At 53.7% G+C, this 23,880-nt stretch overlaps 1 protein-coding gene across 3 annotated transcripts in view; it reads right to left on the bottom strand.

Annotated features, from left to right (window-relative positions):
* Window positions 1-23,880, bottom strand: part of WDR25 (WD repeat domain 25) — a 144,620-nt gene that overhangs the window by 119,138 nt on the left and 1,602 nt on the right. For 2 of the 3 annotated variants that reach the window (XM_069559774.1, XM_069559775.1), the window contains exon 2: window positions 19,888-20,735. In XM_069559774.1, the coding sequence (XP_069415875.1) occupies window positions 19,888-20,694 (807 nt within the window). In that variant the 5' untranslated portion in view covers window positions 20,695-20,735. Of the gene's footprint in view, window positions 1-1,237; window positions 1,383-19,887; window positions 20,736-23,880 lie in introns of those variants that run through there. The other variant, XM_069559777.1, reaches the window with a different exon arrangement.

Genomic DNA, 23,880 nt, shown 5'->3' with positions numbered 1-23,880 from the left:
TGTGACTCTGCAGTGAGGCACGTGCGTGTACACGAGCGCACGCACGCACGCACACACGCCACGCCACAGAAGTGACAATAGCCAGGCCCCCTGGACTGCTATGACGAATACCAGACATGCGACCCTGCAGTAAAGCGTGCGTGTGTGTAGACACGTGCGCACACGCACACACACACATACACACTCTGTTGCTCAAGCGTGGGCTTCTCCAGGGGAGCAGCACCTGTCCTGGGATTGGCCAGTCCTCGATGAACGTTTGTCAAGTGAAACTGAGTATCAGACTTTTTTTTTTTAAGGCCCCAACTATATTTCTCTTTCTCCCAACCTCCTCAAAGAGCAGTCAGCCATCCATGCCAGGAATGCAACTGGTGCAGCACACCTGCTTCCCACGGAGAACGTAAAAGTCACCCCGGGAACCTGGCCACCCCCCCCCACTGCCTCTCTTTCCCCTGTGATTTCCTCCCCCCTCATTAAGTGAATTCAGCCAAGGATTTTTCACACGGGTTGCAACTAGTCTTCTGGAGCCATGGGAAAGTGGATTACTCAAATTTAGAAATTGCCATATCAAAAATGACCATCTACTGAATAGATTTATGACCCGTGGCACTAGCTTGGTCTTTGGAAAATGAAGGGGCTCCAGAGGCCACAGGCCGGGGGCTCAGCTGATTCTAGAACTCAACATTATCTGCGTCATCATCGTTAGAAGCATCCGGACCGCAGAGCAGAGCTTCTGCTGGGGCTCTTGTTTCCGTGGCAACAACTTCGCTGGCCTGTCACAGAAAGGAGGAAACTGGAGTGGGGAGAGGCAGGAGGAAGCGGGGGGTAGAGAGGAGGAAAAGCTAGGAAGAGGGCGGGCGAGGACTGGACGTGGAGGAAGGCAGGGGAGAAGCACAGAAAGAGATGAGAGAGAAAGGATGGGAGGGGAGGGGCGGGAAGAGGAGACGCAGGGACTTCCGTCAGGCCAAGGCACCCACAGGTGCACTTCTATCTGCATGCAAAGAGCCTCCTGGTTCCACTTGTTAAATGCAATCCATTTCAACTCCCAGTTGCTGCCTCAAGACACACTCAATTATCTGATAAACCCCAGGAAAGCTGTGCCAGAACGTGAATGTGGTGAGAGGTCTGACTCCAAACTTTCAGTAACGTCAACATCCGCCCAGAGGTCTGGCTGGGTTAAATCCAGAAGGGAAAAAAGGGAAGAGAAAAGCAAAGGCCCGGGAGACCTGTTATCACTAACCTGCAACCATTAGGACGCAGCCCCAGTGGCGCCTGATAAAGTGAGCGCGTTTGCGGAGCCTCATTAGCAGGCAAACCCGCTGGTCCTGCTCGCGGCTGCACGAGGAGACCGGTCTTGAAAACCAAAATGTGTCCAGCCAGAGCCTGGCTGTAGGGCCCTGATATGGGCCGCCAGCCAGGCCTGAAGGTCAGGGGCGGTCCTCAGTACAAGGAGCTCAGAATAAGTGGCCAGGACAAGATTCAGTCCACTCCCTGCCCCCCGACCCCCGCAAAAAAAAAAAACAATAATTAACAAGTAAAAATTACAAGAGCTCTAAATGCAACCTGCTATCCTGGGTTGGATCCTAAAATAGAGAAGGACATTAAGGGGAAAACTGGTGAAATCTGAATAAAGTCTACAGTTTAGCGAATGGAGTTACACTGATGTTAACATGTTGATTTTGGCAAACGCATCAGGGTTGTGTAAGATGCCGGGGAAGCTTGCAGACGCGAACCTCGGAACTCTCTGAATTACATGCACGACTCTTCTATAAGTCTAAAATTATTTTTTTTAAGTTTTAAAAGAAGAACAACAAGGGCTGTTTTAAAGTAAGACTCCTGCTTTTCTAACTGTGATTTATCTTTTTCATATAAAACCAATGCCCTTGATAGGGTTTAACTCATAAAGTTTCACTGGAAGGCTGGCTGAAACATTACAGCGAAAGCTGGGCTCCTGCAACAAAAGTGAATTACTATACTCGGAACGTGTTAGCACTGCCACTGTGCCCTGGAACTGGGATGCAGGGAGAGACGTGCCCCTCGCACCTAGGAGCAAGGGCTCTGATCCGCAGAAACGGAGAGGCTTGCAAGAACCTGCCTTTACAGCCTCTTCACACGCCACACTCCTGACTTCCTGCCTCCCAGGTCTTCTCCAGAGAGCCCGCTCGCCGGCTCTCTGGGTCCAACACACCAGCCCTGCTGACAGCCCTGAAGTCTGCATGTTCCTCCACGCCTTCCAGCCTTCACGCGGTCTATTCCCTCTTCCCCAATGCACTTCCACCTCTTTGCTGCGGAACGGCTTCTGTGCATCCTCTAAGACCCCACGTGACTCTCATAGAAACGGCACCCCCTCCAGGGCTACCCTGTGTGCCCGGGGGGCACCTACTCCTCCACCCGCCGGAGCAGATCCGATGGGATGGAAGTACATGTCCACCTGCTTCTTCCCAGAGAGGCCTTTCAAGGAAGGGTGAGATGCTGAATTCAGCCCTGTATCCACGCTCACCCCCAGCACCCAGGTCTCGCAACAGATGCTCAATGGAGGAAAGACTCGGGAGTCAAGAATGAGGGCAGCTCTTCTCAAAGAGAAAATACCAGTACAAAACCTTCCATCTTCTGTGAAAGGGTCAAAAAGACTCTATTCGTGAGACGCAAAAGCAGCAAGCCCTTTTAAGAGAAACAGATTTTGTTACAGAATGACGGGTCCATTTCCACAGACAACATGAGCCCTACGCGAGTATCCTCTTCCAACCGGGAAGCTGAAAAGCTTTTCAAAGGTTTCAGTTTCCTTGACAACAGCATTGCTGGAGACAAGCAGGGAAATAATTAAAAAGTATGTTCTCTTCGCTTCGAACTCTTGAGTGTTTATAAGCAATAATGAACAGGCCGGGCTCGGTGTCCACAGCGTCAGTACGGACGGAGCCGGGGGCACCAGGGGGGCACCCCATCCTGCCAACCCCTCCGGCCGGGCCTCCTCTGAACCTGGGTGAGGACCTTCCCAGGACCACACTTAGCCCCAGGAATCACAGCCCACACAGGTCAGATTCGCGACAACTGTGCTCGCCAAGGGCCAGGTCTCAGGCCACGCGCCAAGGCCTTACAACAGCCCACTGAGTCTTGGCACCACTTGGGAGGAGGGTAACTGAGGTGCAGAAAAGCGAGGGGCAGCCCAGGCAGTCGGCCCAGGGGCCCCGGGAGAGCATGGCAGCTCCTCAGGCTGACCCCACACAACTGCCCGGGGCCTCCGCTCTGACCCTCGAATCTCACCGCGGGGCGGCCAAGGCCCTAGGGGAAAACGCCTGCCCTGGCACTGCCAGCGCCCGGCCCACATCCCCAGGCGGGGCCGCTCGCCGTGGCGACAGGCTCAGGCAGCAAGCCTGGGCAGCCCGCGCCCCCACCCGGCAGCCGCAAGCACATGCAGAGCCCGGGCAGCCCCGCGGCAGCACTGGGCCCTGAGCTTGATTTATGGGCCTCCTTCTCCTTCCAGGGCGGCTCTTCACGGTCTGTTCTGTCTTAACAGCTTCACCATGTGCCTGTCTTTTATTGTAAGCCTCTTCAAATCTTTTCTGGATTTACGATTTATAAATAACAAATAAACAAATGCACAGGCTGCGAGCATCGGCCTGGGCGCGTTACCCAAGAGTGGAAACGCAAACCTCCTGACAGATGGAGAGCAAACCTCACTCTGACTCAGTTTCTAGCTCCACTCTGGTCTTCGAAGCCCCTTCCCCAGCCCGGCCGCCTCCACCAGGGCGCTTCCTACACAGATCAGAGGTGTGGAGGGCATCAAGGTGTGTGGACAAGACCACCCCGGAGAGTCTCGGGGCATGGAGCCCCCGAGATCCAAGGGGCCCACCAGGGTGTGGGACTGAGTAGGTGTTATTCATTCATTCCCAGGTGTTTTTAAAGCACCTACTATGTGTTCAGCCCTATTCCCAAAGGGGAGATACAACAAAGGAAGAAAATAAATTCCCTGCCATTATGGAATTTACATCAGTTCAGTTCAGTTCAGTCGCTCAGTCGTGTCCGACTCTTTGTGACCCCATGAATTGCAGCACGCCAGGCCTCCCTGTCCATCACCAACTCCCGGAGTCCACCCAAACTCATGTCCATCAAGTCGGTGACGCCATCCAGCCATCTCACCCTCGGTCGTCCCCTTCTTCTCCTGCCCCCAAATCCCTCCCAGCATCAGAGTCTTTTCCAATGAGTCAACTCTTTGCATGAGGTGGCCAAAGTACTGGAGTTTCAGCTTTAGCATCAGTCCTTCCAAAGAACACCCAGGACTGATCTCCTTTAGAATGGACTGGTTGGATCTCCTTGCAGTCCAAGGGACTCTCAAGAGTCTTCTTCAACACCACAGTTCAAACGCATCAATTCTTCGGTGCTCAGCTTTCTTCACAGTCCAACTCTCACATCCATACATGACTACTGGAAAAACCATAGCCTTGACTAGACGGACCTTTACTGACAAAGTAATGTGTCTGCTTTTGAATATGCTATCTAGGTTGGTCATAACTTTCCTTCCAAGGAGTAAGCGTCTTTTAATTTCATGGCTGCAATCAACATCTGCAGTGATTTTGGAGCCCAAAAAAAGAAAGTCTGACACTGTTTCCACTGTTTCCCCATCTATTTCCCATGAAGTGATGGGACCGGATGCCATGATCTTCGTTTTCTGAATGTTGAGCTTTAAGCCAACTTTTTCACTCTCCTCTTTCACTTTCATCAAGAGGCTTTTTAGTTGCTCTTCATTTTCTGCCATAAAGATGGTGTCATCTGCATATCTGAGGTTATTGATATTTCTCCTGGCAATCTTGATTCCAGCTTGTGCTTCTTCCAGCCCAGCGTTTCTCATGATGTACTCTGAAGAGTCTTCTCATTTCACAAAGGAACTAGTTAAGGCTCACAAAGAGGACTTCCTTGGTGGTCCAGTGGCTAAGACTCTGTGCTACCAATGTAGGGGGCACAGGTTCGATCCCTGGTCAGGGAATTTCCACATTCCGCAGGGTGTGGCCCAAGAACAAAACAAAACCAAACAAATAAAAGACTCACAAAGATTAAGGGCCTTGGCCGCCTGTCCCACTCTGCCCCCCCCCCACCGCCAACCCCCCCACAAACCCATACACCCACACCCACACAACTACTTTCTGGAGTTCCCAAGCAAGAAGTGGACAGGGGACAACCCCAGAATGCAGAAGCAGAAAGAAGGGAGCTCAAATACCAGCCCTGTGCTGAGGAGCTACACATCTTTCAGCGCCCCTCTCTGCTCAGTTTTCTCATCTATAAAATGGGCATAAAGATGGGGCTAACAACGGTGCCAGCCGACATTAGGGAGCACCTGCTGTATGCTCTCAGAGAGTTTTCCATGAGTTTTCCTGTTTTATCGTCAGACAACTGAGATGGATGCTATCCTGCTTTACTGATGGAGAAGCTGGGGTCCCAAGAGTTATATAACTTACCCAAAGCCACACAGAACGCACAGGGGTGGGGTGGACACCCCCCACCCCCACTGCAGTGGGACCTGAGCTTAGCTGATTGCCCTATGACCCAGCTGCGGGTTATTAAGATGCAAAATTCCAGTGTGGGGCAGACCCAGCCAGCCTCTTGCCACTGACTGTCCAGGCCTAAAGCTCACAAGAGACTCCCCGCTCCCCAGTTACCTTCGCTAGGCCCCAACACTGCCCAGACCTGTCCTCCACATCCCCCCAGGCCAGCACAGCACCCAACACACCCTTGTCATCCATCCTCTGAGACCCGGCTCAAGCGTGTCCTTCCCTGAAGCCTGGCTGGTCCTCTGCCTGACCCCAACACAGCCACCCGGCTCCCCAACACCAGTGGGCCCCAGGGCTCATCACACCATCAGTCTGTTTTGACACCTGTCCCTCAAGAGCCTTCTTGACAGCAAGGGTGTCTGGTCCCCTCTGAGCCTGTAGAGAGCCAGCGTTCAATCGATGGCTGGACAGATGCCCAGAAAAGAATGCAATGGGGGAAGCAGGCCTCCCGATACAAACCCGGAGGGGCCACTCATGGACTCTGACACCCAGGCACCCTCCGGGGCCCTTGCTGCTCACACCGCTGACAGAGCCCCCAAACAAGGCCTGAGAAACGCCCCCGGCCACGCAGCAGCGAGTCCAGAAGGCCTGGCTCGCGCGCCGCTGCCGCCCCCAGGTCAACACCCCAACTACGAGCGGCCGACGTCACGCTGCTGAGCTGGAAAATAGGCAAGCACGTCCCGGGCGGCCCAGGTGCCCGGAGCAGCCTGCTGGCGTCGGTGGGCGCACGCCGGATTATTTGTTCAGCGAATCAAGGCAACCGGAGGCAAATTGGATTGCAAGCCTCCCGTGCTAAGGAACGCGGCTTAGGAGGCAATTACAGAATAAACCCGGGCTTGGAGTTCTTGATAATACCTTCCATTTGTAAGGGTTTAGAGTTTACAAAGTGGTTTCACACGTCTAACCTCATCTGATCCTTACAGCCCGGTGAGGTAATTATTTCACAGATGAGAACACGGAAGCCCCGACGAGTCCCGGGAGGACACGCGGCTTCGTTCGGAACAGGAACCAGCGCGGGGGCCAGGGGCGCCGCAAGTCGGGACCAAGCCAGGGGCTGTGCACCCGCCGTCCAAGAAAGGGGCCTCGGAGCCCCTGGCCCAGCCTGCAGCGGCCTCCCTGCCCACTAGCACTGCGGGCCCCAGCCTGCCCCGAACGCTCCCATCCTCAGCGCCCCCAGAGGAAGCCGCTCCCGTGGCGACCGGCTCCGAGTGCTGGAAGGTTCTTCCCCACCTGTGCTGAGTGGCCCCTGCGAGCCCGAGAGCAGACACCTCCTTCCTCTCCCTGCTGCGGCCCCTGCCAGAGCCGGAGGGCAGCCCCGCGCATCCCACCCGGCCCCCTCCGCCCGGCTCGGAGCATCAGGACATTTCAGAACACACTTGAAATGAGAGCCAAAGAACAGGAAGAGAGATGGGAGACGAAAACAAACAACTTTTCCACCCGAAGGTGACAATGAAAATGAGTTTTAATTTGTGTTTTTGTGCCTTTCAAAACAACACTTCAACTAGTTCAGAAAAGAGACCACTTCTGCTTATAAAAGCTCTTGAGTTTTCCCTCTGGTTGCCGGGGCTTGTGTAAATACACTGCGAGCAGGGAGAGAAAAATTGCTACTTGGTAAACTTTTAATGCTAGCATGTATGCGAATCAGAATCCTAGACTCAGCAGGTTAAAAATGTTCTCAAAGCAATTTCAGTGTTAGTCTAAATAATTATAGATCACATTCACTTAGATAAGGGCCTTTGCCCCCTCGGGGCTCCAAAGGAAAATTCTAGGCATGATAGTTAAGCAAAATAGTTGGTTATTACGCAGGCTTTGCAGTGGCAGTGCAAATTGGTATAATCCTTTTGGAAAGCAGTCTGACAGGAGATGTATCTGGACCCATGGAAATGTACAACCCTTTGACCCAGCAGTCCCATTTATGGGAATCAATCCGAAAGAAATAATCCGACAGAAAAGGTTCCATGCATGAAGATAACCACTTCAGCATTAGCTATAATAGCAAAAATTAGCAACCACCTAAGTGTCCGAGGACAGCTAAGTAAATTACATTTAATCAACTCGATAGAGCATCACGGAACCCGCGGAAATTGACGGCCCTCCAAAGACGCGGAGGCGACCGGTGGTGCTGCGGCCCGAGAGGCTGGGAGAGAATGTTAAGCGGGGAAGCGGGCTGCAGAACTGTGCGCGCGCCCCGTGAAACACACAGGCCCGTGCGGGCCACACGCTGACAGGAGGGTGTTAAAAGGGTAATCATACTCTTAGTCTAGGTTGGCATTGGAAGATTTTTCCCCATCATCCTGTAATGCTGTCGCCTCATCTTCGTAATGGGCAGAACAGAGAGGAGGGGGAAGGGGGACCAAGAGAGGTTGGGACCCTGTACGATCGTGCAGGGGTCGCCCAGTTTGGAAAGCCGACCAAGCAGTGTGGAGGCAGTGGCAGAGCCTGGGCTGACCTGCAGGCACACATCCGAGCTGGGAGGCAACACTGTCTTTAACAACACAGACAGCCCCCGCCCCCCGCCATGAAATTCTAGATGTGAGTGAACCGCTGGCTCTCAAACCCTTCGGTCCCTTTGACGCTCTCTAAAGTCAGGGATCTTTGGGGTCGCAAAGATTCGGACACGACCGAGCGACTGAACTGAACTGAAAGCCAGGGAAGGCTCCAAAGAGCTGCTGTTTACACGCGGTTTACCCCTCCACATTTAGCATATTAAAAATTATAACAAGGACATAGAAAAATACTTATTAATTTATGTAAAAGGAACAATAATAAAGCTGTTACATGTTAACATAGATAACATATTTCCTATGAAAAATAACTGTCTTCCAAGATAAAAAATAAACGAGCAAGCACTGTTTACATTTTTGCTATCTCGTTAATGGCTGGCTTAATACAAGACAGCTGTGTTCTCATAACTGCTTCTGTATTTAATCAATTGCAGCAGCACACATACCCTAGCCTCTGGAAAACTCCACGTACACTCATGAGAGAACGAGAGTGAAAAGGCAAGGAACTTCTAGTGTTATTATGAAAATAATTTTCACCCCATAGACCCCATGAGAGGGTCTCTAGGACCCCCAGGGGTTTGCAGACACACTGAACACCACTGCAATAAACGACACTAGGCTGCTGCTATCATGGGGGGGTGGGGGGATTTAAAATTATACGTACAGTTAGAATTCAACAGGGTTGTGGGTTTTTTTTGTTGTTGTTTTTGAAGGGTAGATGGAAATAGACACGTCTGCAGTCATTGCTTCTGGGTAGAAAGACAATGGGCATTTTTTTTCTTTATGCCTTCCTGTTTTTGTCGTGTTTTGTTTTTTTTTTCTATAGTGTGTGCATATTTCTTTTATGGTCAAAAACATTTCTTTTTTGAGGAATCGTTTGGGTGGCTGTGGTGTATCCGTGCCCTGCGGAATCACCCAGTGGGAAGAAGGTCATTTTAAACCACCGGTGGCGGGCATCCGCGCGGGGCTTGGCGGCTCCCTGCGCGCCGTCGATCCCTAGCACCCAGCACACATCCATCACCCGCGCCGCCTGCCCAGGCCCGTGGGGAGCGGGGAAAGATGATGAGAACTGAAAGTGGCTCCCACTAATCACTGCGAGATGAAGCTCGAATACTGGCGACTGTTCCTCAGCACCTGGGATGCGGGGGTGGAGGGGAGTGGGACCCGCTCCAAGGCCAGGGGACAATTACAAAGGGGGAGGCCCTCAGACTGGACCATAAAATACTGTTAGGTCCAGGACCAAAAAATAAGTAAAATAATGAGATACTAAGTATAAGTCAAACAACACACGGTGGGGTGGGGGGCGGGGAGGGGGGCAGGTTATGATGACGGGTCAATATTGTTAGCATGTAAATTGCTCGCGTAAGAGAAATGCCAAGACTCTAGGAGATTAATGGGTGAGAACCACAAACACTTATTCAGCATTCACGAGGTGCCAGGCTCCGTTCTAAGAGAGCCGCTGGTAAATGAACTCCTTTGGTTCTCAAACAAGATACCCCTGGCTTAGCCAGTGTTGTAATCATTTTAGCACGGTCGAGGGTGAAGAGACGCAATCAAGTCTACACAAGAAGTGGTGGCGTGGGCCACGAGCGGAAGGCTACGGAGCCCCTCAAAAGAAGGATGCGAACCTGGGCGCTTAGGGGGAAAGACGTGCACGGCACGCGAGTGAAAAACCAGTTGGAGGACGGCACCGGCAGTGAAACGTGCGTGCTACACGGAGGCCCCGGCCTTCGCTCCGACCAGGACGCAGGGGCTGAGCGCATCACAGGGCGGGTGGAAGGTTCCTTACCGGGCCTAGAAACAATCATCGGAGACGTGGCCATTCGGAGGTCTAGCCTACCTCATCATTCTGTAACATCCTCACCGTCACACACACACACACACACACAGTCACATCAGCTTTTTCAGGATCTCCCTCCTGAATCGGAATAAACAGCAGAATGTTTCTCACGTAATCACAGACACCGGAACAAGAAGACAAGGGCCTGGAGACAGATAGCGTTTTCGGCGAACTTTCAAAGAACTCAGCCAGGAAAAGACCTTATCAGTAGGCAATGAAAATAATCTACTGTAAACAGGGTTAGAAAGGAATATCCAGAAAACAAGAAACAACCCTTGAAATGTAAAAAGAGGATAGAAGGGAACACTTCTCTGAATACATGGAGGAAAAAGCTCAGGAATAGGACAGCAGAGATAAAATCGCCAGCAGGTGGGGGGCTGGTGGGTAAGGATGGAAAAGATAAAAGTGGAGATTTTCCCCCAGAAAAAATAAAACAGGAAGGCAAAGCAATAGAAAATTAGATACTAAAAAATTAGCTCAATCCAGGAACACCTGGATAATCCAATTAATCAGAGTGCCAGAGTCAGAGCCCTTGCCAGGCAACAGCCCTGGGGGCTCTCGATATCTCCGCGCGGCCCCTGTTCTCTGCGAGGCGCCGAGGTCCGCACGTCTCATCCTCGGGAGGGAGGCCGGGCCTGGATCGGCTCCAGGAGCCCTGGCCAAGCAGAGCTAACGGGCTCTGTGTCACTCTGGGTCAGGGCACCTCGAGTGGGGGTGGGCGGGGGGAGGTAGCTGAGGCATGCCTGCTCTCTCTTATCTCGTAAAGAAACTTCGGGAAGCTGGCCAAAGGGAAGCCATGTAAAGGAAAGCTTCCAGGGGTGCTGGGCCGACCCCGCTGGCCTCGGTCCAGGGCTCTGGTCCCCACATCCTGCCCCGCTCGCCCGGTTCCCGGGGTCTTCGCTAGGGCCGCGTCCGTTTGTCTGGGAGAGGCGCCAGACGGCAGAAGCAGGGGTTGGGGGGAGAGGATTGATTGGAGTGACTTACCCACTCCTTCTTTTCAGGGATAAAAATACTAGCGACTGGGAGAGGAAATGACCTCCATGGAATTTTTAATTGCTGGTTACAAAAATAAAGTACCTAGGGGTATGATTAAAATCGTTGACGCACGTGGGAAAAAGGCTGGACGCACTACCGGTAGAATGTTCGCAATCACTATGTCTGAGCGGAGGGTCTACGCTTACCTCTTACATTTCTTTTTTTTTTTCTTTAAAGGAAAAGGACAATGCCATCCCTGGGCACGAGACAGGGGCCTTTCAAGAGTCTTCTGGGTCCAAGTTTTAAAAGCAGCAAGAAATAATTTGCTAGGCTCAACTTCTAAGTGTGCCAACTTTGCAATCTGCATTTTTCAATTACATTAAAAGCATTTTCCCCAATTGCTCTATTCTTTCCTTAATGACGTGGGTTGGGCCTGGATGAGGCTGGTTCCCCGAGGACAGAGGCTGCACCTTCACATGGAGCTGCTTTCTCCCCGTCAGCATCCCGCACCAGGGACACCGAGCTGTTTAAGTCTAAACCGAATAAAGTTCTCCAAGAGCAGAAAGCACAGCTTGGGTTCTGCCACAATTTTCTTTCTTATTCCTCTTTCAACCCAGGGTTTTTTTTCCTGTGAGGCAGGCACAAGCTTACAAGGCCCTTCTGGCAAGCACAGAAGTGGGAAATGTCTCATTTGTTGGCCTCAGAAACGTCGCAGCTTTCATATGGAGGAGAGGAGTGTCAAAACTTCACTTCCCACGAGGAGAGGGTTCCAGCCCAGAATCACAGCTCTTCCTGGAGGCTCGGCAGCCCTGCTGGCTCGACCAGCCTGAAGCCCTCGCTCCCTGCCCTGTTATCGTTGAGATGGTGGTGAACTCTCCCTGGAAGAACACTCCAAGGGTGGGAACAGAGAGCAGCAGACACAGGGTGCAGAGAAGGAGGTGGCTGAACGCTTCCTACACCTGACCCCGCTGTGTGCCCCCGGGCAAGTGTGTTCCCCTCTCTGGGCTTCCATCAAGTGCAGATGGAAGAGATGATCTCTGCGTGCAAGAGTGCACACACACACGCACGCACCCACACACCACCCATTCTCTCCTCGCCTTCACCTAATTACCCGAGATGCGCTGTTAACCGTTCAGCCCCCGAATACCAGCCGCCCACCGCCGCAGCCCAGCCCTCCTCCCCAGCTGCACGGCTCTCATTTCCAATAGATTGGCCTCGTGCTTGGAATAAATTGCAATCATCTACATAATGCCCCGAGACTCCTCACTCCACACATCAAACCATTTCTCAATCGCATTTTGTAAAATCCATCAAGAATAATTCTTTCAAAACTGAAATAAAAACCCTCACTCTGGCACTTGAATCCATAAATTCCTTGTCTTTGAATCTGAGATATATTACTTTCTACAAAGCACATCTAAGACACCTTAATATAATCAGATACGCTAACAACGATAAATCAGCGGGGTCCTGTAATACATAAAAATGCAAATCCAAGTCCCTGCGGAAATCACCTCATCTCCTCACGCCCCTTTTACGGGAACCATAGGGCTCCGAGGCTGGACAGCGCTGGGGACCACCGCGAGACGGGGCTGCTTTTCCGCCCTTCATTCTCAGGGGCAGGGCAGCAGAGCAGGCTCTCTGGCTCTGCGTGCTCGAGCTCTGGAGCCTGATGGCCAGCTGTGTGAGCGTGGACAAGCCCCTTAACCCTCTGGGCCTCAACTTCCTCACCCGTGAAATGGGAAGAACAGCGCTGGCCCCATACACCTGCTGTGAACACGAGATGGAGGCCCTAGGGCTGTGCCTAGCAGGGGGTGGGCACCCCGGGATGATCGGCACTCCCCTCCCTCTCATCTGTGCCATGGGCAGGGGTCCGTGGCCCACCTTTCGGGCACGCCCGCCCGGCCCTCACGCTCCTGGGTTTCCTTGGGCATGACGATGACATTGCCCCCCACCCGCCGCCCTGTCGGAGGCTCAGACACAAAAACACTCTGCGGACTGGCAGACGCAGCTGGGCCTGTTCTCACCCACAAGGCGCTCGGGTGCCAGCAGTTCAGAGACAGGGAGCCAGCCCTCCAGGAGGAACTTCCAAGTGCGCAGTGCATGAAAAGGGAGCAGCTGAGTGGCTGGGTACAATCTCAAAAGCTTTTTAAATTTTAAAAGTATCTACCTCGGGAACAGTAACATCGAAACTCTTGAAAAATACATTATCGATAGACAGACTGGGAAAAGATTCACAAGAACGAGAGAGCTGCATCCAGTCAGAGGACTGGGGGTGACTCGTCGCTCCTCCGGTTGCTTTTCAATGAACAGATCCGGGAGCAGGGAAGTTGGGAGCCTGTCTTCAGCCCTGCCCACTGCTAGGCACTGGGCTGCATCTTCTCACCCCTTTTCCAACTGGTAGCCATTATCCCCATTTTACCATTGAGAAAAACAGGGTATCAGAGAGGCTAGGTGATTGTCCCCCAAGTCAGACAGCTACCAGGCAGCGTGGGGATTGGGAACCCAGGAGTCTGCTGTAACAAAGGCACGGACAGAGGCTGGCGCACAACCTGGTTCTACTCAGCAACACCCACAGGGCTGTAGCTGCAGACTGGGAGCAGGGCAAAGCCCGCCTTCGCTGCATGAAGGCAGCAAAAAAGCCCGCACTAACGTGGGGCCGTGCTCGGCACAGTACTGTCTGAAACACAAAGGCAGGAAACGCAGGACACAGCATGGAAATGACCAAACAAAGTTCGGAATCTGAAGACGGTCAGAAAAAACATGTTTGGGGAAAGTTTCTAACGAGGTATAAAAATGCTCTGGCGCAAAAGACGGGGTGGGGGGGAGGCACAGACTCCAAACCCTGAGACGTGCACTCGGGCACCAGCCGGATGCCGCAGGCAGTAAACACCGGGGACACGCTGGCCCCAACCAGGGAGGGCCCTGTGCTAATGAGCCGCTGGCTGGGGAGAGGACTGTCAGGGATCTCTGCTTTCGCCTTCCCCCTTCCTGCTTTCTGCATTTCAAAGTTGGTCCCAGGCAGCAAGAAACATGCCCGGATGCCTCTGGGGGTCTTCCTGGTGTCTGGCAGAGGGCTCTGCGAGGGGGGCTGCCAATCAGGGCTGCCCATGTTTGGTCAAAAGCACAAGACGTTTTTACTTTTCCCTTCAAAAAAGGGCTTCAAAGTCTGAATTCTACCTTAACATGCAGTGGGTATTCAAGCTTGTTGAGCCAAACAAGGACACAGGGAAATGAACAGAGTGCACAGGAGGGTATTCGCGCTGGGACCACAACCACGGAGAACAGAGGCGCGGGGAGGGGGCCGGAGGGGCGGGCGGGAGAGAGAACTTGGAGGCGCGGGGAGGGGGCCGGAGGGGCGGGCGGGAGAGAGAACGGAGCATCGGTGGCAGTTATGAGTCATTGTTTTGTTTTACTTAATTTCTCTAGCTGTAAATTTTTCAAAACTAATACAAGCATATTTTACAGCTCACGGAACATTTAGAACATATTAAAATGAGTATCTTTCCACTGTAACGTACCCAATTGAAATTTATGAATTCCGAGGCTACGTTTTTAAGGAGATGAAGGAACTGGCACTCCACGTTCTTTAGATTAATCAGATGGATTGTGTTGTGTTTTTTCCTCCTGATCAGAAAATAAACCGTATTTCAGTCAATGTTACCTTGAATCAAGGATTCTTCCACGGTCTAGAAGCTTGGGGAGCGACTCACCCTGTCTTACTGTGCCCCCTAGTGGCAAAGAGCATGTGTGCGATCCCCTCCCCAGAGGCTGGAAGGAAAATTCAAAACAACGTTCTCAATCTTTTTGGATCACTTAACAGGTACAAAACCTAGTGCCAGGTGCTATGGAGAATGTAAAAACGGATTTCACACAGTTCCCCTGCTCAAGAGGCTTAAAAGTCTGCAAGACCTAGCAGGCACAGCTCCATGGCCCGGTCGCTGGCATGAGATACGCTGGCATGAGATACCGTGCCATGGTGAGGAAGGGAGAGCATTCCCAGAGGGAGCCAGAATGAGCACACGGTGAGCGCCCGCCAAGAGCCAGGAGTCACACCAGGTAATTCAGAACCAACATCATTTGTTTTTTCACAAAAACCCAGCAGGTTATGCATCCTTGGGTCTTTATATATAGAGCTTGAGGCTCAGAGAAGGTGAGTCACTTGCCTGAGGTCACACAGCCAGTCGGCGGCAGAGGGACGGTCAGAATCCAAGTCCTGTGACCCCAGCCCTCCTGACCAGGTGGGGGACAAGAAGGCACTCTGGCAAACTTTAACCAAAAAAGATGGGTGGAGGGAGACTTCCCTGGTGGCCAATGGTTAAGACTCTGGGCTTCTACTGCCGGTGGGGCATGGATCAGGTCCTGGCCAGCGACCTAAGATCCGGCATGCTGCAAGACACAGCCAAAGCAAAAGCGGGGGAGGCACCCTCAAAAGGGAGCCCAGGGTAGGGGCTGCTTCGAGCAGTCCACCTCTTCGAGCTCCTTCTCTGGTCACCCACCATCTGCTGTCCACCCCGGAGCCCCGCCTGCACCCCCGCCCCACTCCAGACTCCACACCCACATGCCTCCCATGCGCCCCTCATTCTCATACCAGACCACAAGGACCCCCATGCTGTCCACCTGCTGACACCAGGGAGGGAAAATAACACCATCCTGCCAGGACTGACACACACCCCTGGGGGCCCAGCACGACCAAGGTCTCAGCCAGGAGGGCCCTGGCCCCCAGCTGCTCCCCACCCGCCTTCCGTTCTGGCTCCTCCAGCCCTGCCACATCGTATTCTCACAGAACAGTCGCTTAACGTCAATTTGCCATGAGACTCCGTCACTGAAAACTGCCAGATGTCATAAAGCAGAAAGGACCCTGGACCCTTGGCCTCTAATGCTTATAAACGCCCTGATTTTCAAGACACCTTCAAGTAAGAAGGTCAAGGGACATGGACCCCCATGGCCAGGACAGCAGCCACACTGCCCCTGGGGGCACCTCTGTTGCCACTCCGCCGTAAGAGATGGACAGCGCAGTGGACAGGGCTCCTGGCCGCAAGCAAGTGGCCCGAGACCATGTCATTGACTGCAGCACACACCACCCTCCCCGGGACGGGACTGGCAGGCAGCCTGGCAGCCAGGGAGGGGGTCTCGGAGAACTGCCCCCAGAGGGTGGGTTTTCCAGGAACACAGTCCCTGCGCCTGAGAGGCCTCCCAAGGTGGACCAACTGCGCCCCCGTGTGGCCGTGCTGTGTCACTGCCGGCTGGCGGCTCCCAGGTCCCCTCCACTGGGCCTCCCCCATGCCCCGCGCAGGGGGTGCTCATCTACTCCACTGACACCCGCTACACGACAGAACCACCGCCCAAGTCAACGGCTTCACTCAGATGCCCTCCGTTCCAAAACTCATGGGATGGCCTTAGGAAATCTAAACTTCCTGGGCAAAAGAGACCAGGGCAGAGGCCACGGAGCACGCCACCGGGGCCAGGTGCAGACCAGTCCCCGCAGGGCTCCAGGCCAGGAGACGTGACCCCGAGGGCAATCGGGTGGCAGACACCCACCAGGACACACCTACCTCCACCACAGCCCTCCACCCAGCTCTGCCTGCCTTCCGAGACCCCCGGGAAGCCTGCCGCCTCGAGCCTGAGCTGCCGATGTCTGCCGGTCTGGTCCCTCCGGGGTCCCAGAAAAGGGCTGCCACGCCCTTCAGGCAGCCCACCTGGACGCATGCCACCCTCCACAAAACACCGTACCACATGCCCAGCATTAAACTGGGAGCTTCAGACAGAAGCCTCAGCCATAGGTCTCAGGAACTTGTCAAGAGGAAAGAGGCTCAGAGAGGTCAAGCGCCTTGCCCGAGATCACGAAGCTGTTGGTATGGAGCCGGTACCAGGCCCAATTCAGCTCAGTTCAGTCGTTCAGTGATGTCTGATTCTTTGCGACCGCATGGACTGCAGCATGCCAGGCCTCCCTGTCCATCACCAACTCCCAGAGCTTACTCAAACTCATGTCAATTGAGTCGGTGACGCCATCCAACCATCTCATCCTCTGTCGTCCCCCTCTCCCACCTTAAATCTTTCCCAGCATCAGGGTCTTTTCAAATGAATCAGTCCTCCAGCGAGCCCAGGTCATTCTAAGTAACTCCAGGGGCCAACCCACCAGGGATACTGCCCACCAAGAACCCTCCAGGGGGGCTCCTGAACAAAGCGACAGGCCCCCACAGCCCCCTAGAGCTGCAGGCTTCCCAGAGGGAGAACAGAGAAGCCCCTGGCCTTGCGGTGGGGGGTTGGGGCTGTCCAGTGCACACCAGGAACGCCAGGACCTCCTGAGTCAAGCACAGGGCCCCAGCCTCTCGAAGAAAGCACCAGAGATGTGTGTGCCAACCCCAGGGCTCCAGACTGCAGACAGGACCCGACACCGTCCCCACAGAACTCCGTCAGCCTCGCAGACATGAGCACGGACACGTTGTTTCGGGACTCAAACACGCCACCTAAAGTGACTCTCCCGATGGAGCTCCCTGCCAAGACTTCACTGCACTTGGACTTCCTGTCTCGGCTTATGAAAATGCCTCCTATGCGAAAAGCTCAAAATAAACCTTGCAAATACAATGTTCTGGGTAGGAGGGCTCCAGAGCCGTGAGGACAATTTTGGGGGTGGGGAGCCGATGTCTAGTGAGCACTTGTGGGGCTCCTGCCCTGTGCCAGAGCATTGGAAGTGATTCTCACATGGCCTCGTGGCCCAGGTACTGAGCAAATCAGGCCCCCACAGATGAGACCCTGGAACGTGAACTGGGCAGCCGGGCCGCTGACCAGCTCCTCCACAACCATGAGCCACAGCTCCAAAGCCACCTTCTCCCCAGGCAGCTTTTGTTCAGATCACGTGTATTTGGCACCTACTGGGTACTGAGACATTAATTTGTCGACAAAGGTCCGTCTAGCCAAAGCTATGGTTTTTCATGTAGTCATGTATGGATGTGAGAGTTAAGACTGTAAAGAAAGCTGAGCGCCAAAGAATTGATGCTTTTGAACTGTGGTGTTGGAGAATACTCTTGAGAGTCCCTTGGACTGCAAGGAGATCAAATCAGTCAATCCTAAAGGAGATCAGTCCTAAATATTCATTGGAAGGACTGATGGTGAAACTGAAACTCCAATACTTTGGCCACCTGATGCAAAGAACTGACTCACTGGAAAAGGCCGTGATGCTGAGAAAGACTGAGGGTAGGAGGAGAAGGGGACGACAGAGGATGAGATGGTTGGATGGCATCACTGACTCGATGGACATGAGTTTGAGAAAGCTCCGGGAGTTGGTGATGGACAAGGAAGCCTGGCATGCTGCAGTCCATGGGGTCGCAAAGAGTCGGACACGACTGAGCGACTGAACTGAACTGAATTGAACTGATGTACTGTGCTTGGGTTTCGCTTCCCAGGTGTCCCTAGTGGTAAAGAACCATGAGCTCAGTCCCTGGGTTGGGAAGATCCCTTGGAGAAGCAACTGGCTACCCACTTCAGTATTCTCGCCTGGGGAATCCCATGGACAGAGGAGCCTGGCGGGCTACAGTGCATGGGGTGGCGAAGCGACAGACACTACTGAAGTGACTTAGCACGCACGCACATGTGCTGTGCTTTGCTGGGCGCTGAAGAGAGGAGGCGCAGGGGTGGCGAAGCAACAGACACGACTGAAGTGACTTAGCATGCAGGCACATGCGCTGTGCTTTGCTGGGCGCTGAAGAGAGGAGGTGCAGGGGTGTGCAGGTCCATTAAACAGACCTCCACCTTTAAAAGCGCCATTAAAAGCAAAGATCTCCTGGGCTCCCCTGGGGGTGGGGACAGAGAGAGGACAGTCCGGGGACCAGAGGCAGCTTCCTGGCGGGTGGGACACCCCTGCCACACTGCCCACCTGTGCTCCTGGGCACTGCTTCTGTGAGTCTGCCTTACTTCAGGAGCTTTCTGTGTATGTGTGTATAACTTTATTTACTTATGCGTTTTTGGCCATGCTGGGCCTTTGCTGCTGTGCGTGGGCTTTCTCTAGTTGCAGGCTTCTTGCTGCAGAGGCTTCTCTCGTGGCAGAGCACAGGCTTGATAACTGTGGCATGCGGGCTTAGTTGCCAGGTGGCACCTGGGATCCTCCCACACCAGGGACTGACCCTGCCTCGCCTGCACGGGTTGGCGGGTTCTTTACTACTGCACCTCAGGGGAGCCCAGGACCTTTTGTTTTCTAATGGAGCTTTTAAAATAAATAAATAACAACCTAGAAAGTTTCTGTGTAAACCAGAATTCCCCAGCAGGGCACTCGAGGCCCTGCCTGGTGTGACGCTGCCTTCTTTCCCACCGCCTCCCCCCACCCCCTGCCCCTGTGGGCCCCTCACAGCCTCCCCTGCTTAGAGCCAAAAACGTCTTCCGCCCAGCCCACCCAAAGGCCCACCCGCTCCTTCGCCAAGCCCTCCCTGCTGGGCAGCTGCGTCCCCCCCTCCGGCCCCCCGCCAGGCACCTGCAACCATGGGACCCCCTGGGGCCCCAAGCTCACAGCCCCAACCCAGGCTTGTGAGCACCTCTCCGCTTCTCCACAGCCCCTACCCCCGCGTACTGGTTCAGAAGCCAGGGTCAGGTCCAGGGGCCTTCCCACCCTCTGCACCCAGCGCAGCGCCAGGCACGGAGCTACCCCTGCTCCGCACTCAGCCGGGGTCACCAAGGATGGCCCCGAGTCCCCGAGATCTGGGCCCACTTTCCTCCCTTCTCACTCAGCGACCTCCCCCTCCCAGGGCGAGAGAGGGTCTGGGCGTCCTTGGTGGCCCCCATGAGGATGACCCACGTGGGGTCTGGACTAGTTACCGCCAATGGCCTGGGTAAGGCAACCTTGGAGGGGCTGCAGGGGCAGAACAGACCAGCCATCCAAGCAAGCAACAGAGAGCCTTCTCCCAAGGGCAACAAAGAGAATCCCAGGAATTCCCAGAAAGAAACATCCGGCCTGCAACCAGGCCGACCTCGCCACTGGGAATAACAAAACTTCCCAGTGGCTCATTCCCAAGAGCCACTTCACTCAAGGTCTCACCTTGAAGGTCTTATCCATAGACGTCGACAGAAGCATGTGGCTCCTGGCAGACACTGGGCACCACTGGACGCTGTTGACGGGGCCCTGGTGGCCCCGCAGATGGAAGAGTACCTTCTTGGGAATCTTGGTTTCCTTGTACTGACTGTCGAGATACGGCTGGATAAACTCGGATGCTTCGGGGGCCACACAGAGTGGGGCCGGGACACGGCCAGCGCGGGGACCCGGGGCCTCTGTGTCCTTACCGCTGTCTGTTTCTGTGCTTAGTGCCTGCAGCGGCCTTAGTCTCTTTGGGGTATAAGGTATGACACAGTCCTCACGCCGCTTCCTCTGCAGGGAGCTGCCGCCTTTCCCTGGGCCTTCAGACCCCATTCGGGCATCGAGAGACAGCTCGGGGGAGCCGGAAGGTTCCCAGAAGACTCTCACCTGCTTCGAGCGGGCAGCTGCCAGGGGCACGTGGCCCGCAGGGGCCTGGCGGTTCCACAGGGAGGGGCGAGCCGGCGGGCTGGCGGGGAGGGCGGCCTCAGGCTCCGGCCTGGGCCATCGCAGTCTCTGGATGGGGCAGGACCCCGGGTCCTGGCTCCAGAGCCGAGCCAGTGGGAGACGACACGCGGCGGGGTCATTATGAGGGCCACGCTCCGGGGACGGTGCCCGCCCACCTGTCGCATCCAGGACCCTGGATCCAAAATCCTGGCCCGGAGGTCTGAGCGCAGCCGATGTGTCTTCCATCTGGCCAGCAGGATGGAAACCGCCCGCAGGATCGGTCTCGGCCTCTGAGTCCGAATCCTCGTAGGCCACCAGCGAAGCCATCAAAGGCACTGTTCCACGTCGTCCTTCAAGGGCGAGCTTCCCTGAGGCCAAGCAGAGTCGAGTGTCAGAAGATGTGCGTGGCAGAGCGCCTCCTACCACATGCAGTTAAAAGCAAATGCGCCACCGAACAAACCCAAGACTGAAATACCCATGAGAGTGATGCTGCTGCTGCTAAGTCGCTTCAGTCGTGTCCGACTCTGTGTGACCCTACAGATGGCAGCTCACCAGGCTCCCCCGTCCCTGGGATTCTCTAGGCAAGAACACTGGAGTGGGGTGCCATTTTGCTCCCCAATGCAGGAAAGTGAAAAGTGAAAGGGAAGTCGCTCAGTTGTGTCCGATTCTTCCCAACCCCATGGACTGCAGCCTACCAGGCTCCTCCGTCCATGGGATTTTCCAGGCAAGAGTACTGGAGTGGGGTGCCACTGCCTTCTCAATGGCAAGAGGGAGGGACATAGGTATACCCACGGCTGATTCGTGCTGCTGTTTGGCAGAAACCAACACAACGCTGCAGAGCAATTATCCTTCGATTAAAAATAAATGAATTTAATGATTTTTTTTTTTAATGAGGCCTTGGGATTTCCCTGGTGGTCCAGTGGTTAAGAATCTGCCTTCCAATGCGGAGGACATGGGTTTGATCCCTGGTTGGGGAACTAAGATTCCAAATGCCACGGGGCAACTAAGCCCACTTGCTGCAAATAGAGAGAGAGACCTGCCCCACAACTGGAGAAGCCTGCACCCTTCAGCAAAGACCCAGGTGCCACAGTCAAGACCCAGCACAGCCAAAAAAAAAAAAAAAATGAGACCTCGTCTATGTACCAAGTATAATTAGTTAGAAGATACAGTTTTTTAAAATGAAGACTATGGAAAATCTGGGAAAAATCTAACAACAACAATAACAAAAATAGCAAGACCTACACAAAGAAAACTAAATTTACTGAAAGACATAAAGGAGGACTTGACTCAATGGACACAGGATGCCTGCACAGAAAGACTCATGGCTTTAAGGAGGCCTTTCGACAGGCCCATTTGGGGAGGATCTACTACAAATTTAAACAGTTTTTACTGCAACAACCCCACATTAGAACTCTATCCTACACAAACACTAGCACATGTTTGCAGAATAGGTATTCAGAGGGGCTGCAGCGCGGTTTATAACAAACGAGAAGAGCAAGCACTCATCAACGTGAACGAAGTTAATTCTGAACACGCTGGAACAGAAAGACGACCAGGACCCGCCACGTGGCAAAAACGCTCCAGGCCTTCCTTCTGTTCTCTCCGCCTAGAATGCTCTTCCCCAGACATCCCATCTCAACTACAAGCCAGTGTAGACAGACAGACCTACAGCACAGGGCCGAGGTACTCGAGGCATTGGCTCCCCCCCAGTTCCCAGGGTGTGATCCAAATCCGCCTGTTTCACTCCAAACACGCGGAACCACACAACAGTCTATTTCCCCTTTCTTAAAAACTCTTCCTGTAATTCTGAACCATCACACACGATCAACTGAAGCCAAGGAATTTCTACAAAGAAGCACCTCCTGGAATTCAACGCTGGGCAGTTAGTTAACACTAAGCCGAATCAAGAGGAAAACAAAGGTGCTGCGCACGTCCAAGACAGCAGAGGGCGCGGTGGAGCAGCACCCAAAGCTCCAGCAGCAAGCAACTTCAGAGAAAGCCCGAGTGTCCTACCTTAACAGACCATCCTGAGCTCCTCTTCCCACACGTGGGGTCAGGTGAGACCTGAAGATTCCCTGGGGGGCCTCGGTTATACCATTCCAGACAGCCTGTCTATCACTCATGTCCTCCCCTGGACGGTGCGTTTCATGTCCCCTGGAATCAACCATCCCCACCTTTCCCGTGGGCTTCCCTGGTGGCTCAGAGGTTAAAGCGTCTGCCTGCAAGGTGGGAGACCCGGGTTCAATCTCTGGGTCGGGAAGATCCCCTGCAGAAGGAAATGGCAACCCACTCCAGTATTCTTGCCTGGAGAATCCCATGGACGGAGGAGCCTGGTAGGTTACAGTCCACGGGGTTGCAAAGAGTCGGACACGACTGAGCAACTTCACTTTCACTTTTTCACCTTTCCCATAAGGGGTACCATTTGCCTGATAGGTTCCACTGCCAAACAAGTTACATCATCACCCAAAAATTGTTCTGTGGTCTGCCTCCTCCAATAATCCAACTTCATCTGCAGCCCAAGCCAGGCAGGGAACACCCACACACAGAGGCCCTGTCTAAATAAAACTCCAAACCTGAGCCAGCCCATCTCAAATGGAGCTAATACAATGGACTAATTATAAACTAATGGGACAGTTGCACTGCAAAGGATTTGGCATTTCCTTAATGACTCAGTCCGGTCCTAAAACCTAATCAGACAGCTCATCTGTCTCAATTCCTATGCACAGCCCAACTCACCACAGTATCCCATGTCATCCCGCCAAATGGAACCCAGCAGGTTCCCACCACAAAGGCACCTGTTCTCAGCCTTTAGGATGGACTCCTAACCACCCAGCTGTCCAGTCAACGGAGAGGCAGGTGGCCAGAACTAAAGAGGTCTGTGGGAAAAGATGAAGAGTAGAGGCCATGAGGCCCACTTCCTATGGGGCCCAATTCCTACTAGGCAAGGTAGCAAGGACTGAATGAATGCAGGCAAGTGGATGTTAGGGCTTCCTATCTGCTTCATGTACATTTCATTCCGTCCTTCAACAAATACCAACGGCACAGGCGCTACTAGCCAAGCCCCAGCTCACCATGCTCAGATGCCAGTGCAGACAGACAGACCAGAACCAAGTGAAACAGAGCATGTCCGGAGGTGAGAAATCCTAAGGAGAAAGGCAGGATAGAAAAGAAAAGGAGGCGTGATGGTGGACTTGGGATTGCAGTTTCCCTGCAATTGGGAGGCCAGGGCAGGCCTCAGGCATAAAACGATCATCTTAAGGCAAGGAACCAGAGGCGATGGAACCAACAAAACTGATCAAAATGGGGTGGGAGAGAAGGCGGCAAGGACAAGTCATGGAAAAGAGGCGAAAACGGAGAACAAAATAAACTCTAGAGAAAACTGTTTGCTGCCTTTTATGTGTCTAAGGCAAAGGAGGGGGAAAGGAAGTTTTTTTGTTTTGTTTTGTTTATGGAAATGAAGGAGCCAGTAAACCAAGAAGAACAGCCAGAAGAAAAAGTCAGGTCTTTGGAAAA

This window comes from Ovis canadensis, chromosome 18, assembly GCF_042477335.2.
Source record: "Ovis canadensis isolate MfBH-ARS-UI-01 breed Bighorn chromosome 18, ARS-UI_OviCan_v2, whole genome shotgun sequence".
In the NCBI taxonomy this organism is placed as follows: domain Eukaryota; kingdom Metazoa; phylum Chordata; class Mammalia; order Artiodactyla; family Bovidae; genus Ovis; species Ovis canadensis.
This window is presented reverse-complemented; position numbering and strand designations above follow the sequence as displayed.